Below are 24302 nucleotides of genomic sequence, written 5' to 3'. Positions count from 1 at the left end.
TCTGCAGTATCTACCAGAGTTATTGATCATAACGAATGACACTGATTACCTCTCCATATGCTGAGAGTTCTGGCTTTTGAAACTAACCCTGTTATGGAACAGAGAAGCAAAGGTTACTCAAAGGTAAGTTACTCAAAGTAAGTCAAACATTTTGATATTAAAACCTGAAGATATCATATGGAACTAGAAAGCCTAAGGAATCCATCGGTACCAACCATGTCATACTAGCTTGTTGGCAAGAAAGCTAAATAATGCTACAAAGTTAAATTTTGGTGAGGAAAAACTGGCATGTCCATTTTGAAAGTAGTCCCCTTGACCTATGACCTCAAGATATGTGAATGAAAATGGGTTCTATGGGTACCAAAGAGTCTCCCCTTTACAGACATGCCCAATTTATGATAATCACATGCAGTTTGGGGCAAAAAACAAGCAGTGTTTTGAATGCAGTATAAATGTGTTTTTGCCTATTCTAAAAATGATGTGTTTGAATATGTCTCCATGGGGTCCATCAACAGTCTCGGAGTTACATAAATTGAGTATCATTGTAAAGCTGAGACTCTTGTGGATCCAATGAGCCCAATTGTATTCATGTGTGATGATGTTAGTCCCCAAAATAGCCATTTCATTGTAGTGAGACCATTTTTTTTAAATTTGACCTCACTGTATAAAATGACCTGTGGTGACCTCTAGGATAATCACAGCCTCATGAAACTTGACATCCACAAACTAGAAATCTATAGGGCATTCAGAGGATGGATGGCTTTCCTAGCTAGATTGCCAATAAGGGGGTTTTTGAGCAGTTTCCAGAACTGAAGCCCTCGCCATCCAATCGCCAAAAACTGCAATTCTTGCAGAAATCTCCAAATGTCAAAAGTTTTTTTACACCAAATCACAGCATAGCTTTTTATATGGTGTTCCTCAATGTCTTGGTGTCTTAATGTGGATTTTTGATAATCTGATCAATTCTCTAGTGGTAACAAATGGTTAAGATTAGCACCAAATCTGTGTAACAAATGGTATCAACCCAAATTTGCTGCAACAACTTATGAGACACAATAGAGCATGGGGATGACCATCATATACTTCTATCATAATGTTCTAAACCCTGATACACTTAATTAAGTAATTTATCAATTCATTTTTATTTCTTATTACTGATTAGAACAACTTGACACACAGTGCTGATCCCATCTTTCAGATGATGTTCACCACCTCTATGTGACATCTACTGTTGACTATTATTTACCCCTGAACATCCCCTGTCCTCCACCCCTACCCCTCTAAAAGAGAGCGGAATGGTAAGGGGTTAAATAATCTCCCCTACCTCCTATGACGAAACTTTTCTCAAACTCTGTGTTGTTTGTTAGTCATGCTAGCTCTATAGTTGGCAATAGTCAAGTTTCCTTTCAGATGTAGCACAAATGTTAACTGAATTCCCAGAAAATCTGCAAAAGAAAATGTAAATATGAGTTCATTGGTTGATTGAGACAAACAGTTGGCGGAGCTAATTCTCTGGTGCCATTAAACCACAGCAAAAGAAGAAGAGGACACAACAAGATGAGGTCATTAAAAGAGTTCCAGTCAAAGCTTAAACGATGGAAACCATGTGGAAAACATGACGGAAATATGACATTTCTGTTTGTTTCATGTATTAATGTGAGGAAGGTTACAGTCTCCTCATCGCTACACACACATCTTATGTTTTCTTTACTGGAAGTTTAAGTCACATGCTTCATGCATTGCATGTCATCATGTATTCATTAAGTCTGGTTCCAATGCACTTTATTGCATTTTGTTTTTATCAATAGTTTGCCACCTCAGCCAAATGTAAAAAAAAACTTTTTACAATATTTCCTGGAGTCTCCGTAGGTTGTTTGTTGATCGAGGCCAAGAAATATGGATTTTGTTAACTTTGGACAGAGCCAGACTAGCTGTTTCCCCTGCTTACAGTCCCTAAGCAAAGCTAACCAGCTGCTGGGGGCATACTTTATATTTACTGTAAGATAAGGCTGTCAATCCATTCAAATATTTAATTGTGATTAATTACATGATTGTCCATAGTTAATTGAGATTAATTGCAAATTAATCGCACATTCTTTATCTGTTCAAAATCTATCTTAAAGGGAGATTTATCAAGTATTTAATGCTCTTATCAACATGGGAGTGGGAAAATATGCTGCTTTATGCAAATGCCTGTATGTATTTATTTTTGGAAATCAATTAACAACACAAAACAATGACAAATATTGTCCAGAAACCCTCACAGGTACTGCATTTAGCATAAAAAATATGCTCAAATCATAACATGGCAAACTGCAGCCCAACAGGCAACAACAGCTGTCAGTGTGTCAGTGAGCTGACTTGACTATGACTTGCCCCAAACTGCATGTGATTATCATAAAGTGGGCATTTCTGTAAAGGGGAGACTCGTGGGTACCCATAGAACCCGTTTTCATTCATATATCTTGAGATCAGAGGTCAAGGGACCCCATGCCAGCTTTTCCCCGCTAAAAAAAAACTGGGTGTTCTCAAAAGCGTAAGTTTGGAGCGTTATTTAGTCTCCTTCACGACAAGCTAGTATGACATGGTTGGTACCAATGGATTCTTTGTTGTTTTTCTAGTTTCATATGTTACCAGTATATTCAGTCTGGCGTTAAAACTGAGCCCACTAGAACCTAAAAATCATAAGTTCTGTTAATGCGTTAAAACAAATTTGCGTTAACGCATTATCGCTTTGCTTTTGACAACTCTACTGTAAAGCCATGAGAGTGGTATTGATCTTCTCATCTCCCTGCAAGAAAACGGATGTGTAATTCCCGAATTGTCAAACTATTCCTTTAAATGACAACCTCAGCATTATTTACTCGAGATCGAGACGCAGTAAGTAGCTGTGTGCTTCACCAGAGTTGCCCTCACTTATCCTCTGTGAAAACACAGAAACACCTGCACACACGCTGCCATTTTTCATCATCATGTTACCGAGCTCCGCCTGCCTGCAGCCGTTTCCACATCCACACATTTCCACAGTGCGTCAAAGGAAAGGGGGCCTGTGGAAGGTGATAGGCTACAATCATCACCACCACCACCATCATCATCATAAAACACGCACACACACATATGGGGACATGTTTACACACACAGTTTATCAGGAGCCAGAGTGGGTTTTTCTTTTCCCCTGGGCTGGCAGGCTTCAGGGAGGAGGAGAGCTAAAAGTCAACATTTCCAGGGAGAAGCTAAATGACGGAGCTGCAGCCGCTCAAACCACAGGCACGTTAAGCAAACACCTGTGGCTCAGGTGGAAAAGCAAGGCCTCTCTGGCTGAGAGAAGGAGCTCTTTCTCTCAGGATCAAGCCTCTCAGCATATGGCCACTTGACACTACGGGAGCTTAAGAGTGAAAACTGTAATTTTATTGCAGAATGTCGGGACGGTCTTTCAACCCTCTGATGTCGAAACACGAACTGAGACAAAGTGGAACAATCGACAGAAATGCACCTATATTTAATTAATAGTTTTTTCTCCAATGGTCACCTGTATTTTTTGCAAAATCAGAGCAGATATAGCAACAAAAAAAATACTTTTCAAAAGGAGTGTTGAAAAGATGTCACATATTCATGGTCCCAGGGGAAAGACTTTGGTGACCCCTGACCTGTGCCAGTTTTCCACTTTAACAACACTTGGTTCACGTCAGTGTCACAAACAGATGACACTGACATGCTATGATATTTGTAGTCCCTAGAGGATGAATCGTAATGTTGGAAAATGAGGAAAACTTTTAATGACCCCATCATTTTTCCTGTAGGAGCATCTTTCAGGACCAACTTTGCCCGTTTAGAATTGACTCTCAGCTAAGCCCTTCCCCTTATCAAATTTTTGGGAAAAACAAAAAATAAATTTCAGAGAGAGGCAGACAGAAGGGTCTATGTGCGTTTAAAGGATATATCAATTTGATCAGATTATGACGTTGTTATCAGCCTGCTGGACAGACAAATCAAAACGTTTCTATGTATTCATAAGACAGGACTGTCCAAATGGACGGCACAGAAGGTGACAAAAGAAACATTTAGTTCAGCCTTGTTAACAATATAGACTTGACAAATGTGCCGCCAAACATTTTCTTATTCTTAAGACTTTTATTCTCAACCTCAGACTAAAGTCATGAAACCTTCACAAGAATCTGTATCTTGAAGCAAAAGTTCCAAAATGACTAATTATCAAGCATTATAAGGAGCTTTTCAGCAGTTTGATCAATAAGGCTTGTAGTTCCTGATGTCGTTCATATTATTGCTGGATAACATATTGCATCAAACATACTTTTTCTGCCTTTTTCTGCTTGTTTCCATTGCACATGCTTTGAACTTAACTTCCTGTCTGAATATAAATCTTAGAAGTAAGGCAAGGCAAGGCAAGGCAGCTTTATTTGTATAGCACATTTCAACAACAGGGCAATTCAAAGTGCTTTACAGAAACATTCAAGAACATTGCGACAAAATGCAAAAGAACATTAAGAAACAGTTATAAAAACATAAAAACATTAAAACATTAAAGATTAGAAAATAAAAACAAGCTAAAAATAAAAGCTAGGATAGAAGCTAAAATTGCATAAAACTCAAAAGAGTAAAAGCTCTAGTGCAGTGTCAGATCATTATCTGGTTTAATAAAAGGCACCCGCAAACAGGAAAGTTTTAAGCTTTGTTTTAAAAGAAGTGAGAGTTGGAGCGGTCCTGCAGGGTTCTGGGAGCTTGTTCCAGATATTTGGTGCATAAAAACTGAACGCTGCTTCTGCATGTTTAGTTGTGACTCTGGGGACACTAAGCAGACCTGATCCAGATGACCTGAGAGGTCTGGATGGTTCATAACATAGCAGAAGATCAGAAATGTATTTTGGCCCTAAACCATTTAGTGCTTTGTAAACCAGCAGCAGTATTTTGAAATCAATTCTCTGAGAGACAGGCAGCCAGTGTAGAGACTTCAGAACTGGACTGATGTGATCCACTTTCTTGGTCTTAGTGAGGACTCTAGCAGCAGCGTTCTGAATCAGCTGCAGCTGTCTGATCGTTTTTTTAGGAAGACCAGTAAAGACGCGTTACAGAAGTCAAGTCGGCTGAAGATAAATGCATGGACTAGTTTTTCCGAATCCTGCTGAGACATCAGTCCTCTAATTCTTCTTATATTCTTCAGGTGATAGAAGGCTGTCTTTGTAATTGTCTTAATATGGCTGTTAAAGCTCAGGTCAGAGTCCATGACTACACCAAGGTTTCTGGCTTGGTCCGAGCTTTTGTACCTTTGTGAATGTGACCACTGGTGTCAGTTGAATGGTTTGGCAATGTCAAAGACCAAATAAACTCCCTCTGACACACAACAACAACAACCCAGACATATTGCAGGAAACAAGTCAATCACAATGTATATACAATAACCAACATATTCCTTCATGACAACAACAAAAATACGCTGACGTAAATGCGGTCAGTATGATTGTACATTTGTGTCTCCCTCTTTGTTTTAACCCTAACTCCTTTTTTCCAGCGCTGCCTGAGAAAAGTCACCGTGTTCCACGCTCACTGCGAGGGTCACCACGAAAGGTTTACAGTTCACCTAGCGTATCCAAACTTGTCACAGTTTCCATGTTTGAGCCACAGTCTCGCCAGTTACTGCTCTCTTTCTGTGTCTCTCTGCCGTGTCAGAGGAGCCTTGGCCCTGAACTGGAGCTAACTCGTTCTCCAGCCCCTCTCCACCACCACCTCCTCCACCACCGTTTTCTGTGAGCGATGAAGAAACTAATAAACAGACTCTCGCTGTGATCCGTGTCACATTGTTTGGCCCACCTGCAACCTGTAAACTCCTCACCATGGACTGGATGTTCTCAATTTGTTCCACGAGGAGGCCCTGGCTTATATTAGCCTAAAGGGGGCACTGGAAGAGCATCTGGTCCGAGCGGCATGCAGTAAATACAGCAGCACGCTCGCTGGCTCTGGGTTCAGTTTCAAGTCAATTACCGAGTCCCAGAAAAACCACAAGACGGGGAGCAGAACTTCTGTCAGAGAGCGGGGCAGATCAGGGCACAATGAAGGTTTTAAGAGCTCGAATGTTTCGAGGGATGGAGTGAAAAGAAAAAGGAGTCATTTCCAAGAAGTGATTTGCTCAGTTCATGTTAAATAACTGGAGAAAATCTATGATAACAGAAATAAACAGTAAAAACCAAATGTGCTATTCCTGAGAGAGAAAGAATGGACAACACAAGTAAGCAGTGGTGGAAGAAGTCTTCAGGTCCTTTATTGAAGTAAAAGTACCCATACATTAATGTATATATACTCCAAAAAATAAATCAAAAGTCCTGCATTTAAATTCTTATGTACTATATGTAAAAGTGAAGTATTATCAGCAAAATATACAAAACTAAAGTACTTGTTGTACATGTATCCTGTGACTGATATCTGATTCTATATGACATTATTAGATAATTAATAGTAAAGCATTAATGTTAGAGCAGCATGTTAATGTTGTAGCTGCTGCAGGTGGAGCTAGTTTAACTACTTTATATACAGTTAGCTAGTTTTGTCCAGTGGTTCCCAACCTCGGCAGAGCAGGCTTAAGGCATAGGCCATGTAGGTGGTCGCCATAGGGCGCCACCTTCTGGGGTGCGCTGGTTGCCCTCTAAAGAAAAATAATGAAACAATAATAATTTTTAAAAAGATAACGGTGGGCACCCTTCCTCATTTTTTTGCATTGAGGACACAAATGAACAAATAAAGAAAGAAATAAAGAAAGAAATACACTTTTCACCACTTTAACTCTCTTTCTCACACTTTTTCATCTGCCCGGATGCACTTATTTGTTAATAAAAGTGTAAATTAAAAGTGAAAAAACACTTTTAAACCAACAATATCAGGGACCAATTATTTATTTATATCATAATAAATGCAGTTATTTATGAAAATTAAAATGATTAATTAGAAAATTGCCTAGGGCACCAAAAAGCCCCTCCAAAGGGTCACCGGATAAATCTGAGGGGTCATAAGATGATTAACAGGAGAAGAAAGTAAACTCTGATACACAAATATGTATTCATTTTTAAAGAATAAATATTGGCCTTAGGACTTATGTATTTAAATGAACCACAAATTTGTACTTAAGTATAGTATTTGAGTAAATGTACTTAGTTACTTTAGTAACCTTCCAGCCTGCTAAACGTTGCCTACAATGTCTTGATTACGTGATGAATTTAACCAGCTGGCGACAAACACGGTCACGCGATACCGTTCACACACAAACCAACCTCCTAATGGACAAATCCCAACTTCTTCTGGTTTGATCAAAGCGCTGTTTAACAGTGTGACACCTGGTGAACACGCACAGGATTACATTTACACAAACACGCATATATGCATGCACACACAGTCTTAACTCAGAGCATATGACGTGGAACTGAAGTCAGGAGGGGAAACCAAGGAGAGGCAACCAGGGACAACTATTCTGGTCCTAAAGGGAACCTTCACCAAAACAAGCTGTTTTCTTCTTTCAGCTGCTGTTCCAAAACCTCCTTAACTGTGCCAGGTCAGATGGACAGGGAACACATGAAAAGCTTCATTTGACCCTTTTTTAAATTTTAATTCCTAATATAATGGATTAGTAAATGTCCTTACATTATGCCTGCTAAACATCAACATGTTTTGTCATTGTATTGTGTCCCGTGTGAAACTAAAAATCAATTTTCACCTATTTCAATCTCATCCATAACTTACGTAACAAACATACTCATTTCTTTTTACTAAACCTAATCATGTAGTTTTGTTGCGTTACTGTTTTATTTTGTTTCAGTTTCGTAGTAATTTTAAGCTAAACCATGATGGTTTTTACTCAACCTAACCGAGTAGTTTTGTTGCCTAAACCTAATCAAGTTGTTTTGTTGTGTTTTTTTTTTAACATTAACCACGTGTTTAAAACTGCATGCACAATCTGGGAGAAAATACATTTCCTTTGAAACGTAATTACGAATGCAGTTTAGATGTATGGGAACATAATTTTGTAGCAGACGGGGTTGGCCTCTCAGTCTTGTTAAATGACACCTTCCATGGAAACATACCATTGGGATAATAATCTTTAAGACTGAATTAAAATACACAAACAATGACTCCGGTCACACAAATATACAATACTGGATTAACCTTCTTAACTGGACAGCATAAATAAACCAACGAAGAGCCCAAACTGCCAGTGGAAGATTTAGCAAATGTCACCAACATATAAATGGAATCAAGCACATTCACACACGTTCAGCGCAACTCATTTTGTAACTTTAATCATAGTGGAACCATTACATTAGTGGACAATGTGACTAATATTTCAAATTATATAATAAAAGACCAATATCGGCCCACCGACACATCTGTCCAGCCAAACCATGAATATTCTATATTTCCTGCCATCTAAACAAACTTTTTTTTCCGCCTATGGTGTGATGTTTTATAAACACAGCAGCAGATTTCCACCGAGTGTCAGCGACAACAGGACGTGTTTCCAAGCACTGGCTCAAAGTTTTGGAAGGAGGATTACTGGTAACAAATTGACTCTTTATTTTATTGGTCTAACCTCACGGCAGACGCTGTCTCGCTGTGCGGTTTTAGCAGTGTCACTCACCCCTGTCTGTCTAAATATCAGCAGTGCAGCCTACACACCCGTCTGCCCACTGAGTTATTATTGTCGTTGCATGGCAAAGCCCGGGGGCGGACAGGAGAGCACAGTACAGAGCACATTCAAAGACAGGCTGCTGAGAATCTGGCTTTTAACTATTTATTGCAGACTCAGGATTATCTAATCAGACAAAGTGAATACTAAAATTCCTAAATTACAATTATATTACAATGTGTAAGTGCCTTAATCTTGCATTCTTTTTATCCAGCAGGGGGCGACTTCTCTGGTTGCAAAAATAAGTCTGATTGTATAGAAGTCTATGAGAAAATGACCCTACTTCTCACTTGATTTATTACCTCAGTAAACATTGTAAACAGGAGTTTATGGTCTCAATCGCTAATTTCAAGTCCTCTTCAATACAGCGTGATTCAAAACCGTAGTCCACTGCGTACTTTTCTGTGAATATAACTTGTGTTCAGGTCTTCACAGCGTCCTTATCCTGTGAGATTTTTTGAAGTTTATATCTTAAATAATAATCCAAACTTTAAAAATAACAATTTAATTTTGTTTTATTCACAGAAATGAATTAAATGCTGAGATATAGGCTAACAGTATAGTTTTAACAATGGTCTTACCATCCATCCATCATCTGCAACCGCTTATCCCGTTAGGGGTCGTGGAGGGGCTGGAGCTGATCCCAGCTGACATTGGGCGAAGGCGGGGTACACCTTGGACAGGCCGCCAGACGATCGCAGGGCTGACACATAGAGACAGACAACCATTCACGCTCACATTCACACCTACGGGCAATTTAGAGTCAACAATTACCCTAACCTGCATGTCTTTGGACTGTGGGAGAAAGCCGGAGAACCCGGAAAAAAACCCAGGCTAACACAGGGAGAACATGCAAACTCCACACAGAAGGGCCCCAAGCCGGGTTCGAACCTGCGAGCCTCTTGCTGTGAGGGGACAGTGCTAACCACTGTGCAGCCCACAATGGTCTAACACACCTTCAAATCAAGAAGGCATTTCGACACAAAAGAGTACCGAGGAGTATTGTATGAAAGAGCACCAGGTAATATTGAATGAAAGGCTAACAGGGAATATTGTTTAAAAGGGTATCAAAAAAGAAAAGAAAAGAGTACCTGAGTACCAGGGAATATTGTATGACTCCAAGATGTGACATTAATAAGGGGGTAATATCTGGGAACCTAAAAACAGTATACTGCATTTTTTTTAACTGAAAGGTACCTATTTGAACAGTATGACCTCCTGAACAACAATGTAGCGTTTGGAAGGAATTTAAAGAGGACAAGAAGGCAACCGCATTCTCAATGTTAACATTATTGTGTAATTCTACTATAAATGTAAAGTCAGTATATAACAGATCTTTCAACAACAGCCATGTTGGAAATTGGACCAAAATAGCTGACCCGCTTCAAATTCATCTGATCGTCCGATCATCATCATCGTTGGTCGTTCAGGTGAGTAATGAGGCGTCTCGACCTCAAACTGAACATTTAACAAGTGATCTAGCAGAAATTAAGCCAGATTCTAAAATGAGTCTGGGTCTAAAATTGGACCGAATCTGTACCTTGAATGTTGATTCCTCTAATATAGCCAAAAACAGCTTTGTTCCCCTTTGAGAGATGGAAATAACTATATCTTTCGCACTACACAAAAAGGAGCATATAACTGAACCTTTTTTCGACTTTCTTCACCTATACAAGCACACTTGGTATCTCTGTAGCCACGTTTTCTGCCGTGTAAAGAGCATTACCCGCGTCACACAGCTGCTTGTGTAGCTATAAACTCAAATTAAAGTCAAAGAGAGTTGATGCTTTGACTTGCGGTTCCTAATGTGTCTTAGCCACAATTATCTGCATATAAAGTCAGTCTGGCACAGTCTGGGCTGAAATTATAACTACAAATTGAAGGGCTGAGAGAAAAACAACAGTATACTCTGTTAATGCAGCAGAGATGTATTACGCTCAGGCGTATTTTACAATTAAAGCAAACATAAAGCTGTTACTGAGCCTCGTCTGTGCTGCAGCGACTTGGCCAGTCACCGTTACTCACATCCTTTAGCTGCTTAGTCGAATTGACTGGATCAGGTTGATTTTATGTGTGATCCATGACAGCCTCATATTATCCAATCACTTCTGTTCATCCATCATGCCCTCATACGGAGCTGAGCGGTGAAAGACACAGATCGAGAGAAAAGGAAAGAAAGCTAAGAGAGACAGAGGTATAGAGAAACACGGCACCAGAACACCAGCTCTTGTTACAAACCACCAGAGACCCTCCTCGACTGCCAAAATCTCCAAATTTGAACCCAAGCTTTCTGGCTGCTAATTATTCCTAGAGCATGGTCTAAACTAAATTTATGACACTAAGCTGGCGCTCCTTGTGGCATCATAAATTAAACTGGCAAAGAGTTTTAGAATCAAAACCAAGCCCCCTGTCCTCCAGCGAAAGGAAGGAAAATTAAAAAGTGGAGAATATAATCGTGGATGTTCACAGTGCCGACTCTCTCCATTTCTAAGCGGTGACTTTTTTGTAGGGCTGTCAATCAATTAAAATATTTAATCACCATTAATCGAAAAATTAATCACACATTTTTTATCTGTTCAAAATGTACCTTAAAGCGAGATTTGTCAAATATTGAATACTCTTATCAACATGGGAGTGGGCAAATATGCTGCTTTACGCAAATGTATGTATATATTTATTATTGGAAATCAATTAACAACATAAAACAATGACAAATATTGTCCAGAAACCCTCACAGGTACTGCATTTAGCATAAAAAATATGCTCAAATCATAACATGGCAAACTGCAGCCCAACAGGCAACAACAGCTGTCAGTGTGTCAGTGTGCTGACTTGACTATGATTTGCCCCAAACTGCATGTGCTTATCATAAAGTGGGCATGTCTGTAAAGGGGAGACTCGTGGGTACCCATAGAACCCATTTTAATTCACATATCTGGAAGTCAGAGGTGATGGCCATGACAGTTATCCAATCTCCTTCCAGACAAGCGAGTGTGACCTGTTTGGTACCAATGGATTCCTTGGGTTTAGTTTCATATGATGTCAGTATCTTCACTCTAATGCGTTAAAGAAATTAGTGACGTTAAAACGATTTTGTGTTAACGTGTTTTTATCGCGTTAACTTTGACAGCCCTACTTTTTAAATTTTTTTTTTATATTGTCATTTCTTTTCTGAGGCTGATGAAAACTAAAGCTGGAGACTGTCCTCCGAAGAAAAACGACCGCGTCAGTTGTTTCGGCAACATTTGTTTACGTTCAAGAGACAGCGCCCTCTTGAGGCTGTAGGAAGTATGACTCTTGTTTTATCAGTCAGGAGACATAGAGACACAAAGTCCTCAGAGGGTGGAGGTCGAGGTGAATGTATAATTCAACAACAAAAAACAGACTTTAGTGGATAAGTGGTTATCATTGTAACAATGTCAACAATGCTCCTCTAACCTGAACAAAGTAGTCATTTTTCAAATTGAAGTACATTGACTCAAATGTTGAATTTATTTAACATTACCAGTTAAAGGGACTGTTTGTAACTTCTTACACGTATAAATCACCCGGGTCGGTGTCCCATACGCACTCGCATATACGCGCTTGCGTGTGGCTGGAGTCTCTGCTCCTCTGCTTGCCTACACTCAGCTCGCTCCACTCTCACGCGCATGCAATCACACTACACGGGGCGTGTAGTGTGGGGCGGCTGTGGCTCAGAGGGTAGAGCAGGTTGTCCACCAATTGGAAGGTCGGTGGTTCAATCCCCGGATGCTCCGGGTCACATGTCGATGTGTCCTTGAAACGTTATGGCCTCCGACCGGGTGCCGGTGTCTCCCTGCGGGCGCAGTCAGGAGGCGATAACTTTTCTCTTCCTGCTTCAGCCCCGACACCGACCCGCTTTTGCTGAAGCAGGAAAAGCCAACACTAGGATCAGCATTGATTCATGGAGAGACCTCCGTCTGGTCAGTTAACATTACTTCCAAGCAGCTGAAATATAGAGTGATATTGTGGTTTTAGCTGACGTGTGTCGCCTCACTGTTTTGAGCGATGCTCGTTCTTGTCTATTTACAGCAAGCAAAGCGCGAGCCCGCGATGACTTTCGTTGACTTAACAGCCACAGGTGTCGCTGTTAACAAGCATTTCCGAAAGTTACAAACAGTCCCTTTAATTAAAGGATCTGAATACTTATATTTGGTATGTGTGTGTGTGTGTGTGTTTGTGTGTGTGTGTGAGAGAGAGAGAGAGATATCTACCCTGACATCACCTGACACCCCTCTCACTCTTTTGTTTGGACAAAGTGGAAGCCTAGAAAAACTGCTCACTTCAAATGACATAATGCAAAGTTTTTCTTTTTCTCTTTTTTAACTTTGGTTTGGGGGGCGGGGGGGTTGTGCCATTTTGTGTTACAGCTCGAGTGAGTCATTGGTGGAAAGAGGGGAGGAAGATTTGAGAAGAAATATTGCTGTTAAATGACTTTGGACAGCATGACATCACGGGGTAATTAAAACAACTTTCTGGAATTCCGTTTCCAATTCCTGCGCTCAGGTTTGTTGGAGGATTTTCTTCTCGAGCACCTGCAGGTTGGTGTGTGAGTGAAATATTTTCACTGGACGGGGTTCAAACTTTGAAGGGAAAGAGAGAGAGAGAAAAAAAAAGAAACGGAGGCAGCGGCATTACGCCATTCTTGCCTCTCTTGGAAAAAAAAAAAGTGGGATTTAAAGAAGTTTCTTACAAGATATCCAGCAGAATCGCAGCCGTGGAGGGTTTTTAACGCAAGTCCACTTTTTTTTCTTAACCTTTTTCTTGGATTTTCTGCTCTTCTATCACACACAGGATCTCTTTGGCACTATGGTTCTTACAGATGACGGATGGGAGAATAAAGGTTTACAGGATTTGTTTCTTCAACTTTTAAAACTCAGTTATAGTCCACATCTTTTGCTTTTACAACCTTGCATATGTCTATAGCCACATATTGCAGACAGGAGAAGCACTTTTTTTTATTCATTTCACACCTCCTGGCAGAGTCAACTCAGAGGATGAAAAAGACTCGGACCAAACAGGACTAATTCTGAAACAGACTTGCAGGTTTAAAATACAATGACGGCCTGGCAAAAAAAGGCAAAAGGACTTTAAGGATGAAAGTTGTGAAGCGTCTCTCTCTTCTGCTGAGCTGCTGGACTCTCATTTACCTGCATCCCTCGGTCCTCGGTTCACTCAGCCGGAGCAGACCGACCGACCACCACCAGCACCACCACCGGCTTGGAGAGGCAGCGGACAGGCAACCGGTGAGTCCGGCGAGGATTACGCGGATCCGCGCTGCAGAACCTCCGTTAATCAAGGCCGAGGCGACGACTGTTACTAAAGGCAAACTTAATGCAGTGAACAGTGCACAGCTGCAGCAGCAACAACGAGACAGACCGGTGAGCTTGGGACGCAGAGAGGCTGCAGTGCGCTCCTCCTGGGATGCTCACATTGGCGCACATGCTGCAGCAGGGAAAGGAGTTGTTGGGACTGCGGCTGGAGGTGGAGGTGGAGGCTCACCGGGGAAAAAACTACTGGGCAAGGTTGCTTCTAGAGCGAGGAGCGCAGCCGCTTCTGCACCAGTACCAGTGCGCACCGGGCCTCTCCAAAGGACCGTCCGTGCGCAAAAGCAGCAGCAGCAGCAGCATCAGAGCGCAGCTCCGGTGGCGCAGCAGCGGGGATTCAGCAGCAGCAGCAGCAAGGCGGCCCAGAAGAAAGTGAGCGACAGGGAAGAAGCGCATCATAATAAACAGCCGCTGGTTATTCCTCACGACTACATGCTCTCGCTTTACTGGTCTCTCTCCAACGGGGACCTGAACAGCAGCAGCGCTCTGCATGAAGCCGGTCTGGCCAACACCATCACCAGCTTCGTGGATAAAGGACAAGGTAAAAAACACGACCCCGCTCTCTTTCTTTCTATAGTTCTCCATCAGCCGCTCTCTTTCTAGTTCTATTCAGGGCGGCTGTGGCTCAGAGGGTAGAGCAGCAGCCGGGGATCGAACCACCGACCTTCCGATTGGTGGACAAACAATCGGAAGGTCGGTGGTTCGATCCCCGGCTGCTCCGGGTCACATGTCGATGTGTCCTTGAGCAAGTCACTTAACCCCCCGAAGGCTGTGCCATCGGTGTGTGAATGAGTATTTAGATTAGATCCTGATGGGCAAAGTTGGCACCTTAGCAGCCTTTGCCATGAATGTATGGGTGAATGCTGACATGTAGTGTTAAACGCTTTGAGTGGTCGGCTATATAAATGCAAGTCAAAGCATTTACCATTCAACAGCTGTCAGTGTGTCAGTGTGCTGACTTGACTATGACTTTCCCAAAACTTCATGTGATTATCATTATCTTTACATGTCTGTAAAGGGGAGAGTCGTGGGTACCATTTTCATGCACATATCTTGAGGTCAGAGGTCAAGGGACCACTAGGGACATGCCAGTATGACATGGTTGGTACCAATGGAATCATTAGGTTTTCTAGTTTATATGATGCCCGTATGTTCACTCTAGCTTTAAAACTGAGCCCGCTACAACCTCTGGAAGATCAAGTTCCATTGGCACCTTAGCAGCCTCTGCCATCAGTGTATGAATGTTTGTGTGAATGGGTGAATGCTGACATGTAGTGTAAAGCGCTTTGAGTGGTCGGAAGACTAGAAAAGCACTATATAAATAAAGTCCATTTACCATTTACCATCTCTCCATGCGGGTCAAATTCTGTCACTGACGACCCATTCTCCTCTTGTTTCTGACAGCAGTTTTTCATGATGCTGTTTTGGGTGTTTGAATTATGCGTTTTGTCACTTACAGACAACGTTTTTTTTTTTGGGGTGATTGGGTTTTATTGAGCAATGTATGGCTCTAAAATCACGTTTAATTCCCCACATAGGACAAACATTTCAAATTTCCAAATTCAGCTGAACCCTAACACAAATGTTATTTCTGTGCAAGGAACTGATGAAATGTGACACAATGTTATATCTTTATTGTCTTTGTTTACATAGAAACACTGGGCACAGCAGATGGAATAAACCTCTGAACTCATTATAAACTATCAAGCCTTTCCTGGTGATATATAAACATTAACACGACGGATGCTGCAGTCAATCGTACCTCCACTGCCTCAGCATTAAAGGAAAGCCCATGTTATAGTCCGAGGGCTAATTTTGTCAGCATTAGAGAAGTGAAATGCAAGTGTGACCTAATGATTATCTTCCTTTGGTTTGAAACATTTTTAACATTGATGTTATCTGTGTCACTGCAGAGAAATGTATGCTGACTAACTGAATTATTTCTCAGAAAAAAAAAGTTGACAAAAGAAAGGACACAACAGGAGCTGGCGCACGATCAGGGTAAGAGCTGAGGTGAGAGGAGAGTGCTGAGCGAGAAGACCCAAAGGTTGTGAATGAGGAGGAGGGCTTTATGTCTGATTTCTGGGCTGGGAGCGTGGAGAGGGCTGGCAGATCAGAGGGAGCGGACTGGAGGTTAACACCAGTCTGGGGGTTACTAGAAGAGGGCGGCGCAGGAAACCGGGCTGTAAATTGTCTAAATGTAGACATGTCTGTGTTCGGGAGTCCATGAGGTAAGAGCATCTGGAGGGGAGTCAGGAAGGTCAGCCGCTCGTTTACACACATTCAGAGGGAATGATGGGAAAAGAGATGACTCTGTTGCTCATAACTGTGCTGGGACTGACTTCAAAGCTGCATGAAGCTGCTGCGAGCTGAGCGAGCTATCACACATCTAAAAGTCACTCTAGTATGTGAAAAGATTGATACCAATCTGTATGTTAAGTATGTAGCTGGAGCCAGCTGCCGGTTAGTTTAGCTTAGCTTAGCATAAAGACTGGAAACAGGGGGAAACCGCTAGCCTTGCTTTGGTCAAAGGCAACAAAACCCACCTATAACACTTGTAAAGCTCACTAATTAATATGCTATATGATTAGATAAATCCATGCAAAACCAAAGTGTAAAAACGTCAACTTGTGGTTTTATTGGGGGTTATGTTCCTAACTATTTCTAACCAATATCACAACTTAACACTTTTACACTCCTTTTTTTATGAATTAATAAAAACTAGGGCTGTCAATCGATTAAAATATTTAATTTGCGATTAATCCCATGATTGTCCATCGCAAATTAATCGCACATTTTTTAATCTGTTATATATTTTTATTGGAAATCAATTAACAACACAAATCAATGACAATTATTGTCCAGAAACCCTCACCGGTATTGCATTTAGTAAACAAAAAAAAAAGATGTTCATATCATAACATAGCAAACTGAAGCCCAACAGGCAACAACAGCTGTCAGTGTGTCAGTGTGCTGACTTGACTATGACTTGCCCCAAACTGCATGTGATTATCATAAAGTGGGCTAAAAGGGGAGACTCGTGGGTACCCACAGAACCCATTTTCATTCACATATCTTGAGGTCAGAGGTCAAGGGGGACCCCTTTGAAAATGGCAATGCCAGTTTTCCCTCGGCAAAATTTAGCATAAGCTTGGAGCGTTATTTAGCCTCCTTCACGACAAGGTAGTATGACATTGTTGGTACCAATGGATTCCTTAGGTTTTCTAGTTTCACATGATGCCAGTGTCTTCTAGCTTTAAAACTGAGCCCACTATAACCTAAAAATCGCAAGTTGCGTTAATGCGTTAAAGAAATTAGTGGTGTTAAAACAAACTTGCAGTAACGCGTTATCGCGTTAACTTTGACAGCCCATAGTGAAAACGTCAAGTTGATGTTTTATTGGGGGTTATATCCCAAACTATTTCTAACCCATATCACAACTTGACATTTTTACACTTTGTTTTTTCATGAATTAATACTAACAGAAATAATGTGTTAATTAGTCAGCTTTAGAGGTGCTGTTAGTTGGGTGTTGTTGCCTTTGGACAGAGCCAGGCTAGCTGTTTCCCCCTGTTCCCAGTCTTTATGCTAAGCTAAGCAGCTGCTATCCATAGCTTCATACTTACCACTTACAAACAAGTGGTATCAATCTTCTCATGAAACTTTCGGCAACTCTCTGCATATTTCCTAAAACATTGATGAAGATTAGCTTAGAGTTTTTGACTGTTGAACTCTTTAATGATACATCAGGATTTCTTCCCCTGAACTTAAACTGTGATTGCTTCTCATTCAGTCATGACTATTTAATATTAGAGAAATTTTGGGTTTGAAACCAAGTTTCCAGAGGCCTGTGCACATGCATGTAGATGTGTATATTTATACTTGTATATGTGTGTGCTGTTGTATTTTGGTTGCTGTGTGTTTCCAGCCATCTGGTCAGTCATTGGCAGCACTGCTGCTTTCAGTGATATACGGCCTCAGGAGGGTAAATAAACACTCGTCGCAGCCACAAGTAGGGTGGCCCCCCTGTGTAATGTTATCTTTACGGTGTAAAACTGTTTAAAACAATGTTTAAATGACCATAGTTTAATATTTCTAGCCCTGCTAAAGGTTTACATTTCAAGCACTTAATGTACTTTTAATTTGGGCTTTATTTGTTTAGTGTGTCCTCAGCAAATCGCTGGTGACCTCCTGAGCATGTTGAGGGGGTGAGCAAAGGTGTAACCGATGGCCTGACACATCACTTCCCCCTCACTTGTTCACATTAACTCACTTCCCCTTTTATTTATTTCTTTCTTTGCCTTTCTACCTCTCCTTTAATTTGTCACATGTTCCTTAGATGGTTTTCATACTTTCAGATCAGTGGAAGAAGGACAGAAAGCAGAAAGAAAATAAGGACGAAAGAAGTAAACAAAAAATAAAAGTAAAGAATAGGAAGAAAAATAAACAATTTTACATTATTTTGTCCAACTTATCAATGAAGGTAGGCTAAATAACAGAAACATCTCTCTGTATAATGCAATACAGCAGCAGTTTCAGCAAAACCTGTACATTATAATTAGGTAGTATCTAAAATGTCTCGATAGAATTAATAATTTCCAAAATTCACAACATGTTTTCATCTAATGCAATATTCTGCTTCAATCCATTATTTGTTGGCGTTTAGCCTTTCAAAAACAACATTTTCACTACCGTCAAAAAAATGTTTTCTCTCCCACTCGCTGAACACAAAGGATGCACCTGTATTAATGGGGCGGGCTAGCAGCAATCGAACAATGTCACAATCTGCTCCTCTTCATGCTTGCACTCAGTGTTTTTCCATGACTCCGCCCTCACCTCACCCCACCAGTCAGCCACTCTCCCTCCTCAGCTCACCTGAGCTTACAGCTGCAAATCATCAGTCATCAAGCCAGTATTTAAGCCTCCCCGTTTCACTTACTCATTGCCAGATTGTTTTTTGCCCCCATGCAAGACTCTCCAGCACTATTCTTCTTCAAGGGAGATGGTGCCACCTAACCTTGCACAGCAGCTGGATTCTAGCGATGTCACAAGACAACGCAAGAATCGTGGGATCTAATGTCACACGAAAATCCATCTAGTCGGGCTTCAAGTAATGCCAAGTAAAGCTGATAATCCCTTGGTGTGATTATCAGCTCACATGGTTTTTCTTACCACTGCTATGCTGATGACACCCAGCTCTATCTGTCTAGACGACCCAACTGTTTCAGTACGGATCTCAGCCTACCTCAGTGATGTCTCAAATGGATGATGGACCACCACCTTCAACTCAATCTCTCGAAGACTAAACATCCCGTCCTTCTGTTCAGCACAAAATATAGCTCACAACTTAACAACAATTCTGCTCAAAATCTGGGCATCGTGATTGATGACCAGCTAACGTTCACTGAGCATGTTACATCTGTTTCGTGGTCCTGTCCCTTCACACCATATAACATTACAAAGATCAGGTCCTATCTGCCTATCTGAGTATGCCGCTCAACTCCTTGTACAGCCACTGGTCATCTCTCACCTTGACTACTGTAACATTATTCCGGCAGAGGATGACATCATGCACAGTAAAACCTCTGTAAATTGTTCAAAATGCAGCCACAGGTCTGATCTTCGAGCAATCAAATACAGCTCATGTCATTCCACTTTTCATTACTCTCCACTGGCTCCTTTTTGCTTCTTGCATTAAGTTCAAGTCACTAATGCTGTCCTATAGAGTGGCCACTAGCTTGGTACTCACCTACCTTAAGTCCTTCACTCAGGTTTATGATCCTTCTCGTTTACTACGATCTGCAAATGGAAAAGTCCTATCAAGTACAGTCCAATCACTGCAAGGCAGGAAATTCCAATCCAATCTCTTCTCCTGTGTGGCGGTGGAACAAGTTACAAACTCGATTCAGTCTGCAGACTGCGTCTCTGTCTTCAAAAAAACCCAGACACACCAACCCGACATCAGAGTACTAGCGGCAACGAAGGTCACCAGTTGCGTCGCAGATGAAATAACTCAACACCAGCAGATCGCAGTAGTCTGTATTTGTCTTTCAAAAAGGGAAACTGGAAGACCGAATACTGCGGATATACAAGCCGTTGTTATGGTACGTACATGAAACTAAGCGGCGTCTGCCGACCATTTTCACACCACTCCCACTCCCCACTTAGCTTAATTTCAGATGGCCATATTGTTGTGAAAATATTCATGTAATGGAATGATCAGATGAGATGAAGATGAAAAATGAGAAGAGCCTCCTGTGTTTTTCCTCTTGACTTTACTTGTTGGCTTTTTTTCCTCACGTCTGAGGACGCCAATCAGAGTGTTTTCTCTCACCGACGAGCGGCGCCGCTGATTCAACATGCTAAATCGGCCGAAAAGCCACCAACACTGGCAGACCAGAGCCAACGTTGTGGGACACACCAAAAAAACTAGGCCGACAGATGCTCATCTACGGCCCCAAATTGTCCGAAAATATCGTCGGCTTGGTGTGTCAGGGCCTTAGGATCTACCTCTTCCGAGAGTACTTACTTACCTAATATGCTCTTTCTCTCGCCATCTCTTGATTCTCCTCTCGCTCTTTTTTTTTTAAACAAAAAGATAAAAAACAAATGCTAGGCACTTATATGTTACTTCATGCACCTGCAATTCTTGTGGCAGGTGTTGAGGCAAGGCTTCTGCTTTATCTACTGTTGCTTGGATTGTACCTCATTTGCACATCACTTTGGACAAAAGCGTCTGCCAAATGAGTTAATATTAATGTTAATTATTAATCTCCATGAAGGTAGGCTTTATTGCAGGACTGTTTTATTTGATAATAAACTGGTAACTGAGTGCACATACTGATTACTTAATCACTTCAGTTTGACTTTAAAACACAGACTGATGTGATAATAAAGGCCACACCCGATAGTTCATCTAAACTTACATCTTGCAACACTTTCATCCCTTCTGTTTTAAAAGTACGTGACTCTCAGTTTGAGCTTTAATCAGATCTTCCACAGAGAAGTGCCAGGATGCGTGTGTGTGTTTTGTCGATGGTTTGTTTCCTCTAAAGCAGATGCTGGTTAACTGTCTATCGGCAGTTAAATAGCTGCAGGTCCATAATAACAGGCCTGTTTACAGTCCGATGTGGTCTCCCTGTCTGGTTCTAATGTACTTTTCAATGCATGCTTAAGTCCTGGATAGGAAGGAGGGGGAATGACGTGAGAAGAAGTGAGCAGAGTGGAGAGATCTGCTGCTGCTGTCTTTGTGTGTGTGTGTGTGTGTGTGCGTGTGCGTGCGTGTGTGTGTGTGTGTGTGTGTGTGTACTTTAGTGGATTTCATTGCTGGATTCCATTTAGACATGGAAGTTCACTGGTTTCCCTCACTGACAACAAAAGAAAACATTACACACCACACCATTCAGTTCATTCCTCCTGATGTTTTTGCGCCTACCTGCAGAAGAAGATTATTAGCATGCTGTAAGGAATTGTGTAAATATTTTTGTTATTCTTGCCCTTGACTGTGTTTTTCTGCCTGTGGTATGTGTGTGCATTAGGGCTGCAACTAACTACCGCATTTACCACAGCCCAAGGTGATGTTTTCAAATGTCCAACAGTCCAAAACCAAAATATATTCAGTTTACTATCATGTACTGTATGACTATGAAAAGCTTGAAATCCTCACATCTGAGGATCTGGAGCCAGCAAATGTTTTGCAAAGTTTTGCTTGAAAAGTAAAAAGCTGCCGATTAATTTGATCGACAGCCGACTAACCTTTGCAGAACTATTAGTGTTTCTATGTTTTAATGCATGTGCGTATGTCTGTGCAGATATACGATCATGCTTATGTGTTTGTCCCTTCTTTCATCCCAGTCATCTTTGCACCTGCACTTTTCATGTGCGTACAAGTAATTTTTCCGCTTCCATGTATGTGTATTTGCCTTTCCGTCAGTTGGAACTCATATTTCTGTGTCTTTGTCTTTCTCTGTCCTCCCTCACAGATGAGCGTGGGCCCCAGCTGAGACGGCAGAGGTATCACTTCAATGTCAGCTCTCTGGAACGAGACGGGCTCCTGGGGGCCGAACTACGCATCCTGAGGAAGCGCCTGTCTGACCCCCGCAGGGCCTCAATGGGATCCACAGCCGCTGATGGAGGGGGTGGAGGAATCTCGTCCCCGTGCCTGAAGCTGTACACCTGCGCTTCAGGTAAACAACAGGCTGTTCTGCTTCAGACGAAGACCATGGAGGATCTGCTCGGCGGAGGCGGATTCGGCAGCAAATGGGAAGTGTTTGACATATGGAAAATCTTCAAGGGGTTCAAAAACCGGCAGAACCAGCACTCCCAGCAGCTGTGCTTTGAACTGGAGGCCCTGGAGCACAGAGGCAGTCGCCCCGTGGACCTGCGCACTCTAGGGTTCGCCCGACCCGGCAGGACCAACAAGGAAAAGGCATTCCTCTTGGCGTTTGGCAAAAGCAAGAAACGCGACCTTTTCTACAACGAGATCAAAGCGCGGTCAGGCCATGACAACAAAACCGTCTACGAATACCTGTTCACCCAGCGGCGAATGCGCCGAGCTCCTGCTGCAAGGGCGGCTAAAAAACCACTGCAGCAGCAGCAGCCGCCGCCACAGACCCTCCCCCAACATCAAGTGGTGAAGATGCAGACGAGGCCGCGATGTCACCGGAGACGACTCCATGTGAACTTCAAAGAGATGGGCTGGGACGACTGGATCATTGCGCCGCTGGAGTACGAGGCTTTTCACTGCGACGGCGTCTGCGACTTCCCCATCCGCTCGCACCTGGAGCCAACCAACCACGCCATCATACAGACGCTGATGAACTCAATGGACCCGGAGTCGACGCCGCCCACCTGCTGCGTCCCGACGCGACTCAGCCCAATCAGCATACTCTACATCGACTCGGCCAATAACGTCGTCTACAAGCAGTATGAGGACATGGTGGTGGAGTCGTGTGGCTGCAGGTAGCAAAGAAAGGTGGGACAAAGAACAAGACAGAGAAAGAAAGAGAGTTCTTGACTCTCACTTTGAGGGAAGATAGATATGTTTGATCATACCTAATATGGGAAGCAAAACAGCGCTTATTTCAGCGGATTGTGACCAAACTCACTGCTATGCAACAGACATTAGTCTTCACACTCAAGTGGACTATCAGACTGCATACCAAAGACTGTTACACACTGTTAAAGACTAAACAGAGAAAGATAAACTCATGGAAGTGATGCTCTTTAACACCCACTCACTAAAACTTGTGTGTGATGTTGATGGCGATGAGCAAGATGCATCCGAGAGAAGCCAAAAACAACCAGAGACACTTTTGGATTAAAGTTCTGATCTCATATTCAACTTATTTTTACTGCTTTTGTTTTCCCTCTTCAGATTTGTATCTATGTTCTGATTGGTGTAAAAAGTTTTCGTGTAACAGAAAATGCTATTGAAACATTAGTGAATTATACTCCCAAATGCCCTTTTTTCAGCACTTATCTGCCATTGTGCCTTTGCCCATTCAGATGCACAATGAAGAGTAATTTGTGTGTCTTATCCAAGACTTTTGTATGAAGCATGTAAAGAATTTCTGATATATAAATACAGGCCAGTGATGAAGTGCTAATCTGACCTGCTCCAAATGTGGGAAAGTTGCATAAACTACTCTTCAATAAAAAATGTCTAACTGACTGAGTTCCAAACTCCTATCAGTCTGAACCTCTGCCCCCCAGACCCTTTAGACTAAACTAGAGAAGGAATTCACAAAATTTCCAGATGCCGAATCTCAATTTAACCCACAAATGACTGTGTTTGGTTTGGTTTAAAGTGTTTTGGTGGTCAGCTTCACTAACTGCTGCAAGGTTGGTTGAAAGTTACAAGAAGGTCCAACAAGTTAGGTGATGAAAATTAGTTATGAGAACAGGTATTAAAAAACACATTTCTTTCTCAATTACTGTCTGTTAATTAATTGCATCCAAGAACGTGGATTTATAGCTATCATGTTTTCTATATAAGTTAATGTAATCATTACCTAGGATCTGAATTAAACACACCCATTCCCTGTAAGCTTGAACTTTGTGGTCCGTCCTCCATGAGCACGGTGGTCAGCTTGAATGCTCCCTAAAGTGTTTATAGAAATGTCTCAAACCACTCCTGCAGCATATTGCACTTGTCATCTGTCCATTTATATGTTAATGATCTCCCAAAACAATAATATTTTCAGCAAAATACAGTGTTTTTGGTCTCGATCTTCATGCATGATCATGCCAAGCTTGTTAGTAGGCAT

The 24302-nt window shown here is 41.8% G+C and overlaps 1 protein-coding gene across 1 annotated transcript; it reads left to right on the top strand.

The window, feature by feature from the left end:
* The first annotated feature begins 12960 nt into the window (after nt 1-12960).
* gdf5 (growth differentiation factor 5) lies at nt 12961-23706 on the top strand. The gene is made up of 2 exons (XM_037790479.1): nt 12961-14575; nt 22017-23706. The coding sequence occupies exons 1-2, from the start codon at nt 13804-13806 to the stop codon at nt 22997-22999; spliced, it is 1755 nt and encodes a 584-aa protein (XP_037646407.1). The 5' UTR covers nt 12961-13803; the 3' UTR covers nt 23000-23706.
* Nucleotides 23707-24302: the final 596 nt, after the last annotated feature.

Source organism: Sebastes umbrosus, chromosome 1 (assembly GCF_015220745.1).
Source record: "Sebastes umbrosus isolate fSebUmb1 chromosome 1, fSebUmb1.pri, whole genome shotgun sequence".
NCBI lineage: Eukaryota > Metazoa > Chordata > Actinopteri > Perciformes > Sebastidae > Sebastes > Sebastes umbrosus.
The sequence above is the reverse complement of the archived record's forward strand: the minus strand, read 5'-3'. Positions and strand labels throughout refer to the sequence as shown.

Bases quoted from the DNA above. Each gene is read 5' to 3' on its own strand.
- gdf5 (XM_037790479.1), top strand. From the start codon at position 13,804: ATGAAAGTTGTGAAGCGTCTCTCTCTTCTGCTGAGCTGCTGGACTCTC. The intron at 14,576-22,016 runs GTAAAAAACACG...CCTCCCTCACAG, and splicing joins CTTCGTGGATAAAGGACAAG to ATGAGCGTGGGCCCCAGCTG.